The sequence below is a fragment of the Ictalurus punctatus genome, chromosome 1 (assembly GCF_001660625.3).
Source record: "Ictalurus punctatus breed USDA103 chromosome 1, Coco_2.0, whole genome shotgun sequence".
In the NCBI taxonomy this organism is placed as follows: domain Eukaryota; kingdom Metazoa; phylum Chordata; class Actinopteri; order Siluriformes; family Ictaluridae; genus Ictalurus; species Ictalurus punctatus.
In genome coordinates this window covers 7,282,214-7,304,237 of record NC_030416.2, presented here as the reverse complement: position 1 = coordinate 7,304,237, position 22,024 = coordinate 7,282,214, and the positions used below count along the sequence as shown (strand labels likewise).

General features: G+C 37.7%; 1 protein-coding gene across 2 annotated transcripts in view; it reads right to left on the bottom strand.

Moving 5' to 3' along the window:
* The window catches only part of kcnn4 (potassium intermediate/small conductance calcium-activated channel, subfamily N, member 4), a 46,595-nt gene extending 25,753 nt beyond the window's left edge, over window positions 1–20,842 (bottom strand). Inside the window, exons 1-2 of one of the 2 annotated variants that reach the window (XM_017467685.3) lie at window positions 20,324–20,842; window positions 5,281–5,376 (exon numbers count right to left, since the gene is read on the bottom strand). In XM_017467685.3, coding sequence (XP_017323174.1) covers window positions 5,281–5,376; window positions 20,324–20,584 — 357 coding nt within the window. In that variant the 5' untranslated portion in view covers window positions 20,585–20,842. Of the gene's footprint in view, window positions 1–5,280; window positions 5,377–18,014; window positions 18,513–20,323 lie in introns of those variants that run through there. The other variant, XM_017467678.3, reaches the window with a different exon arrangement.
* Between the last annotated feature and the right edge of the window lie 1,182 nt (window positions 20,843–22,024).

Sequence of the window (22,024 nt, the reverse complement as noted above, 5' to 3'; positions counted from 1 at the left end):
TCCCCCAAATAACTGTTTTGTAGACTGCTGCCGGCACATTGAGCGCTAGATGTATATAATATTCTGTGTTTGGGTTACTGTGTGTGTGGAGTTTTGGATGTGCTCCCCGTGTCCACGTGGGTTTCCGTTGGGTTCACTAGTTTCTTTCCTTCCCTCCCAAAAACATGCTGGTAGGTGGATTGGCTCATGTACATTACCCCATACATCTGAATGAGTGTGTAAATGTGTGTGTATGGTGCCCTTTGATGGACTGTTGTTCATTCAGGGTGGAATCCCACCTTACACTTAATGTTCCTGAGATCCACCATGAGCCTGAACAGGATAAAGTGGTTACTGAAGATGAATGAATGAATGAATAGATACATATAATACATAAATACATAAAAATACTACAGTATTAGGTTACAGAAACAAAACCTAGCCAAAAACAAGACCTGTCTAAATAAATTAAATCAAGTTATATTTCATATGTCTTTTTAAAGCATAGACTTTATCTGTGTCACAAGGAGATTTGAACACTGTTTACTCATGCTGGCAATCAACCTCAGTGTTGTGAACTGTTTTCAGCAGAAAGTAGCTAATTCATGCTCAAAAATTCACTAGAGGTCACTATATGATGTTAGACTAATTGGCTTATTTATTGAATCATCACAATAATTTGCATATCAAAACATGGAGAAAGATTTCTGTCAATTAGAACGGAAAAGAATGAAAAGCTTTACTGAAACTTATTTCTTACAAAAAGAAGTCATCTTTGGTCATGGCACCACAAACTAACTATTTACTACAATTTCTAACAAGACTGCAGAAAAAAGAAGCAGTAGTAGTCAAATAGTGGACATGAAGCACATGAAGGAAATGGTTACAAAATAATGACCTGAAGGAAACGGTTAAAAAGAAGAACAAAGACGTGAGTGGATAAACAATCCTGAAGAGTGATTGGTCATTGGGAACCGTTGTAATCAGTGAATGGTTTTTCGGAACATCAACTCACACATGCGAATTGAGCAAACCTGGTCTCTCAACTCCTAAAATCGGCAGTTGGAGAGCTGTATCAAGTGCAGGACACTTGCTAACATCTAAGGGGAAAAAGTTACTAGAGTTGTCACTAGGCACTTTTTGAAATAAAGTCACTAAAGAAGTCTAAAATGTTGCTAAGTTGACAAAACTGATCAGCATACAGAGCAAGCAAGACACAGGCTCCCAAGCACATAATATCATTCTGAAGAGTACTTCATTATATGGGGACATTTTGACCTTTTGAACTTTAGATAGATAGATAAACTGATATTGATCCCTGAGGGAAATAGTTTTGTCACAACAGCAGACAGTTGCAGACATAACATGACATTAAAGACACCAAATACTTATAAGATACTGTTGGCTCAACAGTATGTGTAACTCAACTATGTGTAAGTCAGTAAATAAGGTAGCTGCAGAAAGTGTCAAATTAAATGACATTTCCAGGTAATAAAGTGACAGCGTGGTAATAAATATAAGAAAAACAGAACAGTAAAGATAAGTGTAGACAATTTGAGGTAGTGTGTAAAGTGTAAAGTAATGTAATGTGTAAAGTATAAAGGTGTATTGGTGTGGTTGTGCTTGTGTAAATTGTAGGGAGGTGCACGTGTGCCTAAAATCATAGACAACACCTGGTGGATCAGTTATAGAGGCTGATGGTAGCAGGTATGAAGGACTCCTGTCCTCTTTGCAGTAGAATGGCTGATCAGTCTGGAGGCTGAACGTGTTCCGCTGACTGGTAAGATATTCATGTAAGGGGTGTAAAGCATTGACTATCAACCTCAGTGGTAATCTTACGGTCCAAATGACCTATCTGGCTCTCCTGATTAGTTTGTTCTGTCTGCTGGCATCTCCTCCCTTAACGCCATTCCCCCATCAGACTGCTGCATAAAAAATGTTGCTGGACACCACTGACTAATAAAAAATTAAGGAACTAATGTTGGAACTACTTGTTGCCCACACCATGGAATATTTTCTACATTCTGCATCATTCTCCAGCCTTACTTACTCTAAGTCAACTAACAAATATTAAAGAACTGTGGTGGTCTGCTTTGTACATATTTGTAAATGCTTGGTGGTCTCAGTGAAAACACACTTTAAATAAATAAATAAATAAATAAATAAAATAAATTATTATTAATTATATTATTTATTATTATAATTATTATTAATTATATTATTGTCGTAGAGCCCCTTTCTCTACTTCTATACGTCAGATAGGTTTCACAGACACCAGTGATTAATATATAAATCTCTAAAAAATAGAAATATATAGCACCTTTAAACTTTGCTACATGCTACAATAACAGTCTAATAGGGGTGTAAACCTCAATATCATACAATTTTGATTCTTAAGGCAACAATTCAACATTTCTACTATTAGGATCACTACCACTGGACCTGCTATGATACAATATGATTTATTAGCCTCCGATCATTTACATTTACATTTTATGGAATTTGGTAGACGCCCTTATCTAGAGGGACTTAAATTTATCTCATTTATACAACTGAGCAGTTGAGGGTTATGGGTCCCAAGGGCCCAACAGTGGCAACTTGGTGGTGCTGGAATTTGAAATCACGACCTTCCGATCAGAAGTCCAACACTGAGCTACCACTTCCCTTCCACTAAGCTACCACACTCCGCACGGTGGCTTAGTGGTTAGCAGGTTTGCCTCACACCTCCAGGGTCAGGGGTTTGGTTCCCTCTGTGGCCCTGTGTGTGTGGAGTTTGCATGTTCTCCCCATGCTGCAGGGGTTTCCTCCGGGTCCAAAGACATGCATGGCAGGCTGATAGGCGTAGTGTATGAATGGGTGTGTGAATGTGTATGTGATTGTGCCCTGCGATGGATTGGCACCCTGTCCAGGGTGTACCCTGCCTTGTGCCTGATGCTCCCTGGGATAGGCTCCAGGTTCCCCCATGACCCTGAAGAAGGATAAGATGGATGGATGGAAGATGTAGTGATGGAATTTTTTGTTTAAAAGTATCACAGTTATGGGGCTAGCCTATTTGCACACAAGTTTAAAAATGCTAGCCTATTTGCACAAGTTTAAAAATATGAATGATTTTTTTAATGTACCGATTATTATTATAACTAACAGTAACCGTTTAGGATTGTTAACTCAGTTAATTTCAATTGCAGTTCGCTTCTGTGTGATACGCATATTGTGATAATATGCACTGTACATTTTAATTGTTTTTCTAAAGCTTACCTTCACAACAAGTATTTACATGACAACAAATTTCACTGCTTGTACTGTATTAGGGTCTACAACCATTCAAATAGCAAAGACAAAATGTATAGGACACATTCCTAAAACCTTGGACTCTCCTCAAATTTTACATGAGTCCCATGGGAGCAAAATATCAGGTAGGGAGTAGATGCCACCAGGGAAACGCTTGTGTCTTTGCATGCTTGATCAGAAGTGACATGTGATTAGATACTTAAGAAGAAGCAGGCATCTCTGTATGCTGATTTTTTTTTTTTTTTTATTAATTTTTAATATTATCTTATAGTGTGACCTCTTGTGTAGAAATAAAGGTGTACTAAACTATGTCTAATACGTATGGAGAAGATGATAAATGTCAATTCTGCATAGCACTAGGCTATTTTGTAGTGGTCTGTGTTTTTTTTTTCACTTATGCAATAAACAAATGTCAGAACAGATAAAGCAGCAACGCTGTACTTATTTGCTCTATCTCCGGGCAGGACTCACAGTTCAATTTAACCATGATGTAGACTTTCTTGAATTACACCCAGTCATGGTTTAACAGTCATCACACTAATCACCTCTATTTGGCCTTCATCCACTGTCTCCATTTTATTTAATTACAGAAGGCCCAAAGTGATTTACCATCATTATTCTGTGAACACCTTAGCCATAACACCTGAATTATGTCATGGATTGGCATTCATAATTAGTGCCAGATACATACATTTACAACAATTTCTTGTAATATTGACACAAATAGGTAATAAACCATCCAAAAATGGTTTCAAGTCAAAGGCTTTACGTTAAAGGTAACCATGAGGTGGTTTCTTCTGCTATCTATTTACCTCTTTACTCGATACATACATATTTTATTAAATTCATTAATTGTCATTTAATTTGTGGGTCAATAATTTATTGGTTTGATTGAGGAATAGAAATATTGCAGTCAGTCCACATTCATTTGCAAAATGTGGCTCTTTTTTTTTTCATGGCACTCATGGTGCACTGTGTAACCTGTCTCAAATTGTGATCTAAGGAGCATGTGAAAGTAATATAATACTGGGACTTGCTGTCTTGGACTTGCTGTCTTATGCATTGTGGGTGCTGGGAGAAACCACCACAATGTATATTAATTTGCCATCTTTTTTTTTTTTTTTTAATTCCCTTTCCTTATTACTTTTTCTGCTATAATACCTATCAACATAAGTACAAAAACAGTCTGTTTTATTTGGTAAGTACTTATTTGTGGCTCCCCTGCAGCAGCTGCACAGTATTGAATATAGTATATCACGTCCTGTGTGCATTTCCTTTTACTTTTCACCTTTAAACAACATTAAATATTTTCCCAACATGGTTCCTAATTTAAACACTAGTGCCAATAGATATCTGAAAAATAAATGCTCATAAAGTGCATGGTTTCTCCCAGTAACCACTGTGAGTTAAAAGGTTCAGGCAGAAGCGAGAGTCAATAACTGACTTTGTGAGATGGTCTGAAGTGTTATACTACGATATCATTTACCACTGAACTGCTGTGTACACTGTCTATGATTACACCACTGACAAAAATAAAACAGTCATGTCATCAAGGCACCAATATGATATATCAGTAGCGACATTAATTCATGTACACTGATATTCATGAGAAACAAACTTAAAATGCCTGAGCAGATATAAAATGGCAATATACTGATAATGCCAATAAAAATGGCTTAAATATTGTTTATGCTAACACCCAATTATATTCTTTCAAAAGAACATCCCACATGAACCGTGATGTTGGTATAAAGGTACATTTGATACAATAAGTCACTCCATTAATTAATAGAAATCTTATTGGTAAGGAAAATCTTCAAATCTCATTGCAAAATTTCTCTTCTGCTTTTGCAGGCTTGGAGTTCATTAGGCCAATAGTATTATCACAAAGAGAATGGATCTTAATTTTACAATGAAAGTTTCTATCATTTTAAGGGTGTATTGTATGGCTAAAATTTATATACAGTACCGTATGTTTCTCACAGGAGTATTAGGTTAAACTGAAGAACTCACCCGGATGTCTTTATAATGGAACGCAATGATAAAGATGAGCAGACAGCCGGTTGAGAAGCTGATGAGGCAGTTTATACAGAGGGCATAGATGGAGCCCTGAGAAAAAGCACAGAGGAAGAAGACGGAAACATATAATTAGAACAAAGACATGATGGGAGTCTTTGAGCAGTCCATGCATCAAATTATTTGATTATATAAACAACACTTAAGACGTTTGCTTCTTTCCTTCAGTAATACCCCAAAACAAAGGAAAGGTCTGATGTCCTTGTTCTTGATTAAACAGGAAGACAAAAGAATTGGTAGTATAATCACCTGGACGTCAACTTTTTTCTTCATTTGTACCCTTATACTGTGTGTGTGTGTGTGTGTGTGTGTGTGTGTGTGTGTGTGTGTATATATATATATATATATATATATATATATATATATATATATATATATATATACACACACACACTGTAACATAAACTGTATAAATTGTATGTACATATTTCCTTACCACAAAATGGTTCTTGTCACAGCCCTCACTGTCACTTTCCATATTTTGTTCTAATTTTGTATTGGTGTATACACTGGTACACTTCTTCAAGTCTTATGTGGGATATGGGCACACCTGTTTCCAGGTATGACACTATGGCCAGTGACCCAAGAGGCATGCGCAAAAAAATACAACCACAACACATGAACCTGAACTAGGACTTGGTGCAATCAGCAACAATTAGAGAGCAAACGATCTCTTCCAGTTGCCCGGCTGACAGCTTATAAAGAGTTTATATTACTTGCAGAACTGACAGCTTGTTCAGTGCAGTAGCCATGGCCACCTGAAAGGAGGACAAAGAAAATAAGCTTTACCAAACTAACCACCAAGAACCAGGTATGTGCTTTGCTTGAGTTAGAATCTTGTTGTCAGCCCTTTTTTTAAATCAGCAACTCCATTTTCACACTCTATCCCCTCCTCCTGGTCAAAAAGCCCAGCTCTAGAAGATAAAGTGGACTCAGAGGCTATGGCCACCTTCTCAGCTTTGCTAGACAACACCTGCTCTGTGTTGATAAAAGACAGGGCTGTCACCACAGTGAAATATCCAAGCATTTCCTCTAAACAGCACTGCAACCCAACTGACCTGCCTAAGCCCAACCTAAATTAACGAAATCGTTCAAGTAGTAAAGCTACAACTATGTTTTGATGTCTTACCTGTATTCTTGCTAGACCAACACACCTTCTAGACATCCAAACTACATTTACCAGGATCACCAGCCAGCAAATTAAAAGTTAATGAACTTGGCCCTGAAGTTACTGTACATTGTGTGTATAGACTTGTGAGTCCAGAAGTAAAAATATATACAAGCTCTGCTACACAATAACAAAGGTTTGCAGGATCTCTTTTTTGTTGTTGAAGAGGTTGTTAATATAAATGTGTAAAAATACAGTGCACCAGTCCTAATACTTTGGTTAAAGATACAGTTCCAAAGGCATACAGTATATGGTCCTGTTATTTCTGTATTTACGTCATCATTATAAACAATGGTACTACTAGTGTTTTTTTTTAGTAAACAGCATAAATTTACTCATTAACTTTAGATCAAGGACTGCCATAACAATTTGAGAACTAGTGTATTTGTCTTACAAGACCTAGTAGGAATGCTGTAGCCAAGTGCAGTTTACCCTGAAGTCATGTGGATTTGAATAAGCAAATTGCTAACCAATAAACAACAGGCTATTTCTTGGGAGCTTTTCAAAATATATAAACCTGATGATTGTGTATTGATAGAATGTAAAAGCTTAGCTAAATTATGGTTTTGTTATGCAGTACAATTCTGTTAGAACTGCATGCCTGCAGTGCAGTGAAGAAAATTTAAGCTAAATGAGGTTTAAGCACCCATTAATGTGTAATGCACAGTTACGTTTACTGATATCATGCTGTCATGGATATCACCCTGGTGACTTTTTTGCATGTTCTTTCCTGGGTTGGTTTGTCATTAACTTATATGATGGATTATTAGTTTCAAACTCGTTTGCACCCATTAGAGCAGCCATAGCTGACCAATGGAAGGAAAATTCCTGGAAAACTTGCCTGGGTTCAGCGGTCAATAAGCATCATTAATTCTCACGAGATGGAAGAAGTGAATGAGTGGGTGACACACTGGACATGTTATTATGAGTTAAACCCATGGTACTGGACTTAATTTACCTTTGAAAAAAAACCATTGTTAATATATTACAACAAGAACAAGCCAAAATTAGACATTAGTTGTGAAATTTGTTTCAATTCAATGTTCCTATCATGCTTGATATTTTTGGCTAAAGCCCATGGTATATGTTTTACATGTATGTTTTGATAATGCAGCTTTATAATCTTGTTACCTATCAGTATCACGCAAACAAAAAGGATGAGGAGGGACTTACACACCACCTGATTAGCGTACCCGGTATATATATATATATATATATATATATATATATATATATATATATACACACACACACAGTATGTATATGGTATATACATATATATGGTATATATAATATACCAGTATATATGGGCGGTTCAATTCCTGACCCACATGACTCCACATGCCGAAGTGTCCTTGGGCAAGACACTGAACCCCAAGTTGCTCCCGATGGCAAGTTAGCGCCTTGCATGGCAGCTCTGCTACCATTGGTGTGTGAGTTTGTGTGTGAATGGGTGAATGAGACAGTGTAAAGCGCTTTGGATAAAAGTGCTATATAAGTGCGCCATTAACCGAATACATGGTTTTTATGTAATGCATAGACCTATAGAGTAAATGTACCTATAGACTTTTAAGGTGTAATGATTATAAATTCCCAGTGAATAATAGGAATTTTAACTCATATTGAAAAAAAGTAATAGTATTTCATATGAAAATTGCACAAGATTGGGTTGAAAAAAGTGGAAAGGAGAGAACTGTGAACCGGCTGTGACTGAAGTCCAATCGTTTAACAATGTTCTGATGATAATAGTATTATAAACTTGAATATTTATGCAAATAAATATGCACCATTTCTATCAAATGTATTAAGTTTCTATACCCAGATTCTAAATGTATCTATAAATATTCTTTATATGCTGCTATATTCATACATACTACATGGCCAAAAGTTTGTGGACACCTGACCATCACACCCACATGTGGGCCTTCCATGAAGTGGTGTTCAAAAATGGGATGTTCCAAAAGCACATATTGGTGTGATGGACAGGCATCGACTAATTTTTGGACATGTAGTGTGTCAGTATGTACTACACTCTGCATTTACCTACATGTATATTAGTCTCTTTATTTATGTCATGCTATGTGTCAATATTCGAACATTATGCTCATATGTGTATTAACCCCTCCACTTACACTATGGACCTAGTGACATGTTATCCATCCCATTTCATGTGTATGTCTGGAATTTTGGGTTTCAAACATATGTTCTAGCTAGAGCAAAATTGCTAGGGTATTTACATTGCAGATGTCTGTTATCAACTGCAATAAAAGCAGCTCTAATTTCCAGTTTACCATAGCATAGGCCTTATGAGATACCATATTTACAACACATATAAGGTCATTTCTGATTGTTTTTGCCATTTGATTTATCACCAACTAAAAGTTAAATGAGAAGGAATAACACTGGGGGGGTCCATGTAGGGGAAGTGGTACAGAAAATGGATGGATGGATGGAAAAAACAGATTTCTAAACTTTTTAACTCCATATCACCAGAGCAAGTCCCACACTACCTCAGCAAAACAACATTTACACAACATCATCAGCACTCTAACTACATGTCCTTTTAAGTGCTGCTTAAATTATGGCTAATGTTCAACTGCTGTGCCGTCACAGGTTAACAAGAAAACACACCATATATGCTAAATATGAAATACAAAAGAGGCTCGTGTTAACATTGTTCACACACACTTCTACTTCTGCTTTATTCTACTTCTACTTTATTCTACTTCTACTTCTACTTTATTCTACTTCTACTTCTACTTTATTCTACTTCTACTTTATTCAACTTCTACTTCTAGTTCTACTTTATCCTCCTGCTAAAAATACACAGATTTCAGCTAAAGTTTTTTGTTTATACTGAAAATATAAGTTAGCATAATTAAAATGTGTAGTATCACTAATAGATTTTGTTAGTAGTAATATCATAATGTAAGGTAACAAATAATAATAATAAAAAGATTAGTAATACACACAACATAAAAAACTAAGATTTAGAACAAAAGAATAAAAAATATCTTAAATGTACAGAAGCTTAATATGAAATTTATCTGGAAGCCTTTTCTACCTGGAAAGCATGTACATTTGTTATTTACTATTTACAATAATAATCAGTGACTGCAGACTAAAAATTCACCCTCTAGCAGTAATTCCTTTCTAAAATCATTTGGATGAACAAAGCATTTTTACATCAGGTACATGCTTCAGTGAACAAATTCATTTGTGAGGAATTTCTTTATCTTTCATTTGCAGATACAATTTTAGCATCACAGTTAATGAGTTGAAAATGACTAACGCTTAAATCCAGGATGTATCATGCTGTAGTAAATAAAATTTACTCACACACACTTACTCATCACCAGCAAAACAGTTTTCCATTCTTTCACTATTACAGTATGACTGTGTGTGAAAATGTGTAGGCTATGTGATCGCCATTATGACTTACTAGTGCTCGGGTGGTGATGTAAATGGAAGTTTTAATGGATTCATTTAACAATTTAAGGAGCTGAACAACATATCCCAGTCAGAGTACAGAACAATTAGGAAAATCTTCAAGGCAGAGGTGTTGCTGGTACACTAGCAGCATGTATTGCTTTCCCATAATTTCACCGACTATGTTTGTGTCTGGAGTGCAATGCACCCCATTTTTAGCCATTTTGTATAATACAGCACTGACTACACCTAAAGGCAACTGTTTGTATTTGCCAGATGATATTTCAGAAACTGCTAACTTCCTGGGATTTTCACACACAACAGTCTGTAGGGTGTAAACAGAATGGTGTGAAAAACCAAAAAACACAACTGAGCGGCAAAAGACAGAAACGTTTTATTGATGAGAGAGGTCAGAGGAGAATGGCCAGACTGGTTAGAGCTGATAGGAAGGCTTTGGCAACTTAACCACGCCTTACAACCACGGTGAGCAGAAAAGCATCTCGCTGTACACAAAATGTCAAATCAATGGTTGACAGGAATGGAACCTGATGTAGTCTTCTGCTCCTGTATCTCATCCACCTCAAGGTTTGATGTGTTGTAGGTTGCGAGATGCTTTTCTGCTTTTCTATTCAAGTGGCAAGTGAGTGTATATGCACTCTTAATTAATTAGATAAGTCTAAAAATAAGACCTTCAGTTCTCAGATTTCACATGGAATTAAAATGTCTTTTCTCAAAATGTTCTTGATGAGAAACTACATTACTGGGTTCATATTTTGGTACTTTCACTAAACAATTACATGCTCATGCGACATAAATGCCAGTTCCACACAACTGAGAGTGAAATCTGCTTCTGGAATAATTCCAAAATTAAATCAGCACAATCATACAGATGATCGGCCTACATCTTGTGTTATCCCATAGATGTTTAGTACCAGAACTTACTGTATTATATAAATATAAACTACTGGCATATTATAACTATGCACCCAACCTGTTAATATACACTTATATTTTAAACATATAACAAATTATTAACCTGTTTTGATGTTTATTAGAACTGTGCATACAATTCCACCTAGGGGTTTAAAGAAAAAAAACTGTTTCTGTGAATTTGTTACAGCAGACAGATAACTTATCAACTTACTTCACACTCACTGGGTGTGCTCCAAATGCTGGTGTTTCATAAAGAAATGACATTTACATGAAATAGCTGGTGGGCACTGAACATGTGAATTCTAACTATATGCTGTAGATAAAGTAGCTAACGTTCCACTTTGTTTTATTACATTTTACACAATTACAATTATAGGTAATTTCTAAGTGTTAGGGTATTGTAACTAATGCTATTGAAACTATACTGTATAAACACTTGATAAGTAAGGAATAAAACATGTTGGGGCATGCTGATTATTTTCCTATAACAGCATGTCCTGAAGTATTTTACTCCTCTTATATTTCACAGCAATTTGCCCACAGTTGCATTTTTATTCATTAAAGAACATACGTTTTAGTCATACAACTTACATTATAACAGCTATAAATAGTCATTCACTCCCCAGCCTCTTTGTTTTTTCTCTTGTAAAATGACCCAGAATGGCCACCATCCTGAACCCCTCCTTATGAAAACATAAAGGAACAGTGCTGACACTGAAGACTCATTTAAAAAATGCTAAGTACATGTCTCCTTGCAGAATATCGTCACAGCAACAATTACACACATTGTTTAATTTGTTTACGTAGAGCGTCCTCCATAAAAGTCCCTGTGAATGTTACATGCTGAAACATACATGAATTTTAGTGCGTGCCAGACAGGCATCAAGATTAAGATGTTTTTCTGCCTCTTTGATCGTCATAGTGAAAATAAGATTTGAAATTCTGTGCTGGACCTGCTGACTCACTGAAGGTCATTACACAAATCTCATTATTCAACTAGGTGCCAATTATACAGTAAATGATGTGGAAAGATGCAATATGACCACAGGCGGTTAAAGGAGTGCAAAAGGGGGAGGTGAAATGTGGAAAAACAACCATAAATAGTCAGTTTTCCCGCATAAATGGGTTTCCAGGAGAACAAGGGCTGCTTCAGCCGCTCCAATTAGCATGGTATGTGGTGGAGAGCACAACACCTGAAAATCAGCATCTGAAGGTCAACCCTCAAATCCATTATTCAAACAAGCATTAATTCTGTATTAAATGATGTGGAAAAGATGTGATATGATCGTGGGCGGTCCATCATAGAGGGGGAGGCTGAATGTGGAAAAACTTTGATAACCCTTTTTACATTTCCTGCATAAACCTGCTTCCAGGAGAAAATTCTATTTAAGTATGCCATCACAACCCAAGGATGAGTTGGGTTGTTTAGATTAGCATCTAAATGAATACTTGATCTATGCAGCTCAAGATGCAAGATGTTTTGAAATCATTTGGTCATTCTTCCACAGAAATATAATTACTGGAAAATATAGGAGATCTCACGCAAACGTTGATTAGATGTTGATCATGGAGAGCTTACGAAAATATGTCTGTTGAGCATATGAGAATGTTAAACGGTTTGAAACGTGAGAGCAATATTAAAACCTGCTTGTCAAGCTTATGTAAACCATGATTTCATGAGAAGAGTCATACAGTGAAATAAATGTTAAGGTCCAGTTAAAAAAACTATAAAACAATAGCAACCACAATAGCAAACCAATCACAGATTCTTTCACATTCTTCAAATACAAAACATATGTTCAATACAGAAGCCCAACGTCCTTTGAAAGTGTGTGTAAATGTAGATGTAGTCGTGTCTATCTAGTTATTTAGTTGGTGTAAGTGTGTGGTGAGTGCAAGGTTGTTGTTTTTTTGTTTTTTGTTTACCTCAAACCATAATCATTATTACGAAGATTAAAAATGTAGAGTTTGCTTCCGTTTTTGTTAAAACAGATAGGATGCAAACATTAGTCTGTGACTCTTTATTGACTCCTGGCCAAGCACACTCAAGGACATTTACAGGCTGCACACACGTTCAGTAGCACTCAGGATATCTGGTTTCCTGAGTTATTCCCTGCTTGGTGTATTGCCACTGTAGCCAGCAGATTACTCTATGTATAAAAGACTATCAAAAGCCCCTTGATTCTGCTTTGGATATAAGCACTTAACAAATGAATAAACAGTCCTGCAGGATTTTGGGATTTTGTGATTAACACAAAAATGAACACAAAATCTAGGAAACTCCGCAGTATTCTGATGAGCTTGCAATTTTTCCAAATTACCGCAGATTTTCTGTAGATTTGGGCCGAGACACATTATGTTACGTCATCACAACTCGCATTCAGCCAAAGCCCTTTTCGATTCACATGCATTGAACATGAGTACAGCTAAAAGGGCTCCTTTACCTACAAACATCACTGCAAAAGACCATGCAAATAAAAACAACACAAAAAATGCTGCAAATTACTTCACAAATTGAGCAAAATCAACCATTTTTGTCCACAACAATCACAAAAAAACTCGAAATCCTGTACGGACTGAATAAAACAAGCTTTCCGGTCGAAAGTGTCTAGAGATAAACAATTTATTGGACCTAAAGCTGTCAGAGAAATTATTTTCTCTTCTGCGCATTTTTGGTTCATTTTATTGGGTTGTTTGCTCAGTGTTGGGTAGCTTTTGTGTAACCCAGTCGCTGGGTTAGAGGTTGAGTCATTTCACTGACAGTTGAAACAGTGCACCCCGACGCATCAGCCCAACTCCTGTCTCAAATCAACTCAACGCTTAAGTTACCTGACACGGGCTTTCTGAATCGCCTCAGGATTGAGCGGTTTTCAGCAACGACAAACTGTTGGATTTATTTGGAGAAACAAGGTTTGTATCAATGTTTTTTTTTTATCTATAAAACCATTACTGTACACTAGAAAATGCAAAAGTATGCAAAATAGGACAGTTCACATTACATTAACTGTTATTAAAAGTAACAGTATCTTCGTCAGCTTTGGTTTGCTTGTCTGTAATGCCCACTGGATCGTGATTAAGTTTGTTCTTCTGGTTTTATTTCCGCTTTTTAATGATTAAAACATCTCCTTTGATCAAATTTGGTGTTTTTGTCTATGTGACTTAAGTGAGTCATTTAGTTCGAAGTAGATAAACACCTGACATGAGTGTTGTGTCGCATCAAAAGCAAACACAATATATCAGTGATGCTGCCTGCTGCCACTGAAAGCGTCTGTGCTGTCTTCACGTAGCGCCGACATTAAAATGCTACGTTTCCACTGGCAGGTTTTGAGCAAAGGTGAGCAGGTGTTCTCAGTTAATTCCTATGGAAGTTAAGTGCCACGCTCGTGAGGTAGACTGTGGGACTGACAGCAGCCAATAGCAGGAGCGTTGCGAGCAACGGTGCGCGGATTTCTTCCGTTCCAGTGGAAAGATACCGTAAGCACTGTTCACATTGTTAGCGATTTTGTAGCTTGGAGAAATAAAATTGCTGGGTGGAATTTTTAACCTTGAGTTGGGCCAATTGTACCGGTTGCTTTCTGCAATATTAGATAATTTACTCTGTAACTGTTGAGTTTTAATGCTTAAGCAATGTTCTTCCCATGCTTCCCTTTAGGTTGTCAGTGTTAAGCCCATTACACAGCAAAGACATCACAGGTTATTTTCTAGAATATTACGTAATATTACTCTAACCTTAACTTATGTAAGATCTTATTTAGTTCCATGTCATCTCATGTGGTTAGTGTATTGTTTTATGTAGCACCTTAGTCCTGGAGGAACATTGTTTAGTTTCACTGTGTACTACAGCTGTATATGGCTGAAATGACAATAAAGCCACTTGAACTTGAACTCGAACTTGGGTTGCGAAGCTTGTGTAATGTTCTTCATGCACTTCCCTTTTGGTTGTCAGTGTCATGACCATTACACCGTATAACAGTTACACATGCGGCATTGTCTATGTTTTTTTCATTTTGCTACAGTGCAGCGCATTTCAACTGGTCGACAATCCACGGAATGTAAACCCACCAATGACACAGTTGCACAATGCAAATTATATCATCATCATAAGTGAAGGGCTACAGCAATAGAAAACTGCCTCTTCCTTTCGTGTAGCTGCACAGCTATGCAATGGGTTAAACACACCTTCAATAACGTGTAGCTGATGACAGGAGATTGCCTTTGAGGTTTTCATTAGAAGTTAATGCACTACTGATTTGATTTCAGATTTCATAAAATTTCTCAGTGTGTTCCCTGACCATGCAGAGAGCCTATTTGAAACGTGGACCTTGAGTTTTAAAGACAAAATCCTGCGCTTCACCAGAAAGGAGAGGAAAGCTCAGGAGCTTCTCTCCAACATAGACAATTTTCCTCCAGGTACAGTTATGAATAAAAGAGCTGATAGTTGTTGCATAGTATAATGACAATAAAATTACTAAATGATACAAAATATTAATCCGCACAGAAGCCCAAGGTGATATTGGACTCAGACTGCTTCCTGTGATCTTGCCAGCCCCTGTTGGAAAAAAAACGTTCAAACCAAATTTGGAAGAAAATGTGAAGTCTTTCATTGACTTCAAGCATGTAAGTAATGTAATACTGCACACATCACTTTGTGAAGCATACTAACAGCAACCTAAAATGGCTAAATACATCTCAAACTACCTTGTGCAAAGTGTCAAATGAATCAGAATCGACTCAAAAGCAATACTGGCAGGTAAGATCAAACAATGAGCTCTATTATGGATCATCAACAGGTCAACAGTTGTCAACAAAGGTGAACAAATCAGGCAAGGAACAAGCAGACAGGAATCAGGAACAGGCAAGATCAAAACCAGGAAAATGGGAACAAAAGTGGGATGCTGGAACGCAAAGACTGAATAGTTTATTTGACGGTCTGGCAGAGGACAAAAAGAATGACTATCTGGTCCTGGACATTGTGACATTACTAATTTCATGACCTAAAAGACAATGTTTATGCAAATTAGAGCAGAACAAATCTGAGTCAGCTGCATGATATATAAAATAATGATGATGATTGATTTAGTATAATAATGCTTCATCATGCATGTATAGTGTGTTATATCTTCTTCTCATGCATTCTTCTAAGTTTTTATTCTGTTTTTAACAGGTTGAGACCAACATGGTTGAATACTTTGGGGAGGCTGAGATCGCTGAACCCTTCCCCTTTGTCCTTGGCCTTGGTAACAACAGTCAGTGCCATCAAGCATTTGTTGTTGGCAAAAAGGCACTACAACAAAACACTCTTCTTGATGCTGTGGATACATGCTTTAAACATTGTTATGTTTTATGTTATGTGCACCAGTGTGGGAGTTTCTGCAGACTGTTGTCTACAAATTCCCAGGAACAGAAGCCACTTCAATAAGACTGCTGCATGGTTATTTGTCATGCTAAGCAGTACTGGAACCACAACATTTGGCCCGCTCCTGAATGTTATGTGAGTTTGTATGAAGAAGAAAGTTGTCAAACCTACATTGATATATATATATATATATCAATTTAGCAACTCGATTATGCAGCATGGCAATGATCCAAAGTAAGTGAAAGACTGATCTCCAGTTCTCGGAAGCGTTTGGTTGCAGTTATTGCTGCTAAAGGTGGCACAACCAGATTTTAAGTTTGAGGGGTCAATTAGTTTTTCACATTGGTGATGGGTATTGATTCAATAAAAATAAAAATAAAAACTGTATTGTGTGTTTACTCAGGTTGCCTTTGCTTTATGTTGTATTTTGTTTGAAGATGTAAAACTATTTAGTGTGAGATATACACAACAACTGAAGTAATCAGGAAATACTTTTTCACAGCACTATGTTCAACTGTGTTGGTAATAACCTGAATCAGAGTTTCGGCAAAAATATCAGCCCAACGACATCTCAAAAATTTGGTAAATGGAGAAGGGAGAATTTTTTTATGGGTATTTTAATATAATTTAAAATAATTTAGTAATAAATAATTTAATATAATATAATAATAATAATAATAATAATAATAATAATAATAATATATATATATATATATATATATATATATATATATATATATATATATATATATATATAATTTAGTAATAAATAATACATAATTTAGTCCTCTTTAGTTTAGAGGACGCCGAGTCCTTGGTTTCCAAAAAGAATTTCAAATTTCGATTCGTCAGACCACAGAACAGTTTTCCAATTTGCCTCAGTCCATTTTAAAAAAAACTTTGGCCCAGAGAAGACGGCGGCGTTTTAGAGCTTTAACCAGCATTTGTGGCTGGCACAGCAAACTGTGTTCACAGACGATGAGTTCTGGAGGTGTTTCTGAGCCCACGCAGTGATTTCCATTACAGAATCCTGCCTGTTTTTAATGCAGTGCCGCCTGAGGGCCCGAAGATCACGGGCATGCAACATTGATTTTCATCCTTGTCCCTTGCGCACAGAGATTTCTCCAGATTCTCAGAATCTTTTAATGATATCATGTACTGTAGATGACGAGATATTCATAGTCTTCGCAATTTTACATTCAGGGACATTATTCTGAAATTGTCCCACAAATTGTAGATGCAGTTTTTCACAGATTGGTGAACCTCTGCCCATCTTTACTTCTGAAAGACTCTGCCTCTCTAAGATATTCTTTTTATACCCAATCATTTTACTGACCTATTCCCAATTAACCTCCAGCTGTTTCTTTTCACGAACACTTACTTTTCCAGCCTTCCCCGTCCCAACTTTTTTGAGACGTTTTGCGGCCAAAATTACCTTTTTTTCCCTTAAAATGGTACATTTATTCAGTTTAAACATTTGATATGTTTTCTATGTTCTACTGTAAAGAACATATGGGTTTATGAGATTTGCAAATCATTGCATTCTGTTTTTATTTACATTTATTTATTCCAACTTTTTTGGAATTGGGGTTGTAGTTCCTTCCTCCTTCCAAAAAAATCTAATTAAGTAGTATATATATACATGTATATAAATTTTAAGTATACCAGGACTCAGTACATAGAATTATAACATTAGTGACGTCATGCAGGAATACAGGAGCAGGAATTTGTCCGGAAATATCTACTGTAACCAGACGCCCCCTCCCCTCCTCGCCAGTCACTCACCGGCAGGTAAACGGCGGGACAGAGCTCCGCGTGCAGCATCATGAGCAGAATGCCGAGGAGAGCGGCTCCGAGCGCGCACGCGCAGAGGCGCCTCTTGTCCTCGAGCAGGAATTTTCTGTCTCTAAGGCGGTACAAACTGCCACCCTCGATCGGGCTCATCCGCTTGCCTGGGTGCGAGAGCGACACCGTGATGTCCGACGTATCACCGTTGCGGCTTCCGAGCCCGTCCGCTTTGCTGTTAGAAAGCGAGTTGCGCACGCTCATTTCCATAACGGCGCCACCCCGAAAACAAACAAACAAATAAACACACTCGAGCAGTCTTTAGTCAGCACCGTCCCGTCCCTCTTTCACCCATTCGAGCGCATTCGCGTGCCCAAATCGGGGAGACATGACACGGATGAGACGCACGCGACTGTGGCGTGAGTAACACACAACTGCGTTGCGCGAGACGCACAGAAACTCTAACGCAAACCTCGCGCTCAACTCAGCTCTCCTTGCGCACTTCACTCTGCCATTGGCTGAAGTCCTAACGGCTCTCTATTGGACATAGAAGAACCCTACGTAAGGTTTCATGTATTAGCTTATCTAGAGCACTTTGGGATTCGTTCCAAGTCTGCAAGGTTGCTGATAAAATGGCCAAAACTGACAAGTAAGATGAACGTCAATCAATATGAGGTCTAAAAACCTATTATTTTATAGCCTACCCTATCTAGGGTACGTGGAATAAGAAAAAATGGAATAAGAAACCACTTGCAATTCCCAAGTCTAAGAATACTGTACTGCTACCTGCCTTAAAAGGGCTGTCTACAGACCACAGAAAATGCATAATTATATGAATTAATTTATTCATATTCAGATAGATAGGTAGATAGATAGATAGAATATATTACTACATTAATTCATAATTTTAAAATGGCAATGTTTTTCAGTTCTTTGCATTGCTTATATTATGTAATAATATATGAATAAAAATATATAGGCTACCCTAATGTTTCCTCATTATAAAGCCGTAAAGCAGGTGATTGTATCAGGTGTGTGTGGTGAAGAATTAAAAAATAAATAAATAAAAATAAAAATCTACAAGCTGGTAAATTATGATTTGTGTAAAGGGCACCCTCTAGTGGAAGCCTAGTTAAGAAGCAGGTTGGCACCTAAAAATAAAAACGCCTAACTCAATAGTCTACATCAGAGTAAAACGGTACACTGGTTTTACATGCAGTGATATGACATCTCTAACCTCTCATGATTCCTTTGATACAACAACTTTGAAAGTCACTCATTATAAGCTAGATTAAAAAAAAAGTTTATAGACTGCACACACGTTCGGATGCACGCAGTTTACAAATGATTAAAGAAACCTTTTGGGCTAAATGTCTCGAGATAAACAACATATTGGTCCTCAACCTGTAAGAGAAACAACTTCCTCATTAGAGTTTTGTGGTTTTGTCTCCATCCATCCATCCATCTTCTATACCACTTATCCTTTTCAGGGTCACGGGGAAACCTCGAGCCTATCCCAGGAAGCATCGGGCACACAAGGCGGGGTACACCCTGGACAGGGTGCCAATCCATCGCAGGGCACAATCACATACACATTCACACACCCATTCATGCACTACGGACACTTTAGACACGCCAGTCAGACTAGCATGCATGTCTTTGGACTGGGGGAGGAAACCGGAGTACCCGGAGGAAACCCCCGCAGCACAGGGAGAACATGCAAACTCCACACACACAGGGCCACGGTGGGAATCGAACCCCCGACCCTGGAGGTGTGAGGTGAACATGTATTTTTGTCTTCGATTACAGTTCTTTATATAGGCCTATATTTTTGAACCCTGTACTCATATATTCAGTCCTTTCACTCTCAGACATTTTTGTGGTATCAGTTAGATATGATCCTAATCAGTCCCTGAATTACATTACTGAAAATGCCTTTCCTCTATAGTTCCTTCCTCCCTCTAAAAATATAATTACACTTAGGTCTAATTATTAAACATTAAGTAGGCTATACCAGGATTCAGTATATGGAATTATTACATCAGTGATGTCCTGCAGGAATACAGCAGCAGGAATGTGTCCTGAAATATCCATTACAAGTTTTCTTCTTGTCAATAAAAAGAATTTAAAACTTTTTAATAAAAATATACAGTGTTTAATATGTAGCATAGTTTGTGTTATACTGAGACTTTAAATCGTCCAAATGGAAATGTTTGTGTGCCAATGAGATGTTTTCCCTCTATAAATATATTTTATTATCAGTGGAATAAATTGCCAGACTGAGTGCTTTTTGTATGTCGGTCACTCACCGGCAGGTAAACGGCGGGACAGAGCTCGGCGTGCAGCATCATGAGCAGAATGCCGAGGAGAGCGGCTCCGAGCGCGCACGCGCAAAGGCGCCTCTTGTCCTCGAGCAGGAATTTTCTTTCTCTAAGGCGGTACAAACTGCCAACCTCGATCGGGCTCATCCGCTTGCCTGGGTGCGAGAGCGACACCGTGATGTCCGTTGCATGGCCGTTTTGGCACCCGAGCCCGTCCGCAGGAAGCGAGTTGCGCACGATCATTTCCATAACGGCGCCACCAGAAAACAAACAAATAACGTGAACGAAATTGTGCCTCTCACACAAACTGTGCCCGTCTTCATTCAGCACCGTCCCGTCCCTCTTTCAGCCATCCGAGCGCATTCGCGTGCCCAAATCGGGGAGACATGACACGGATGAGACGCACGCGACTGTGGCGTGAGTAACACACAACTACATTCCTCGAGACGCACAGAAACTCTAACGCAAACCTCGCGCCCACCTGAGATTTCCTTACACACTCCACTCTGCCATTGGCTGAATTTCTATCGGCTCTCTATTGGACATAGAAGAACCCTACGTAAGGTTTCATGTAGGCTATCATCTAAGGCAGTGGTTTTCAAAGTGGGGGCCGCCAGGGGGCGCCCGGGGGGCCTCAACAATTTGGTGGGAAAAATAAATAAATGTATATTTTCTCTTTCTCACTCACACACACACACACACACACACACACACACACACACACACACACACACACACACACACACAATCAATTCCTAATGTAATGTAATGTAATGTAATGTAAAGATGTAAGATGTAATTATTGATAATAATAAAAAAGGGGGATGTATTCAGAAGTCTGTATTTTTAATGTGTTTTAAAGACATCTTGCTAAAGGGGGGCCTCGGTCAAATATTAATGCCATTTGGGGGGCCTTGCCCTGGAAAAGTTTGGGAACCCCTGATCTAGGGCACTTAACAGGACATTCTGGGATTCACTCCATCTGAGAGGCTGGTCATAAAATGGCCAAAACTGACAAATTAGATTAATAAAGTCAATCAAAACAAGGTAAAGAAATCTTTTTATATAACCTATACCCATTTGGGATTCGCATCAAGTCTACTAAAACCGCTATTTGCCTTTAAAAGTCTACAGATTGCAGAAAATGCGTAATAATTATTTTTATTTATTTATTCCTGCGATGGGTTGGCACCCTGTCCAGGGTATCCTCCGCCTTGTGCCCCGAGTCCTCTGGGATAGGCTCCAGGTTCCCCGCGACCCTTTGTAGGATAAGCGGTACAGAAAAATAGATGGATGGATTTATTTATTCATCTTCAGTAACCGCTTTATCCTGGTCAAGATCGTGGTAGATCCGGAGACTATATCCAGGAACACTGGGCGTGAGGTAGGATAGATCGAAATTGATAATAAATAAATAAATAAATAAATAAATAAATAAATAAATAAATTTAATATGGCCAGTGTCTTTAAGACATTTGCATTTTATTATATTATGTAGCTAATAATTGATTAATAAACATGCAGCCTAATGTTTCCTCATAATAAAGCTGGAAAGCAGTTGATTGTATCAGGTGTGTTTGATGAAGAAAGCTGATTTGTGTAAAGGGGGCCCTCTAGTGAAGGACTAGTTAAGTTGCAGGTTGGCACCTGAAAATGTAAAAGTTGCTGACAAATCCTGCAGTTTCTAGA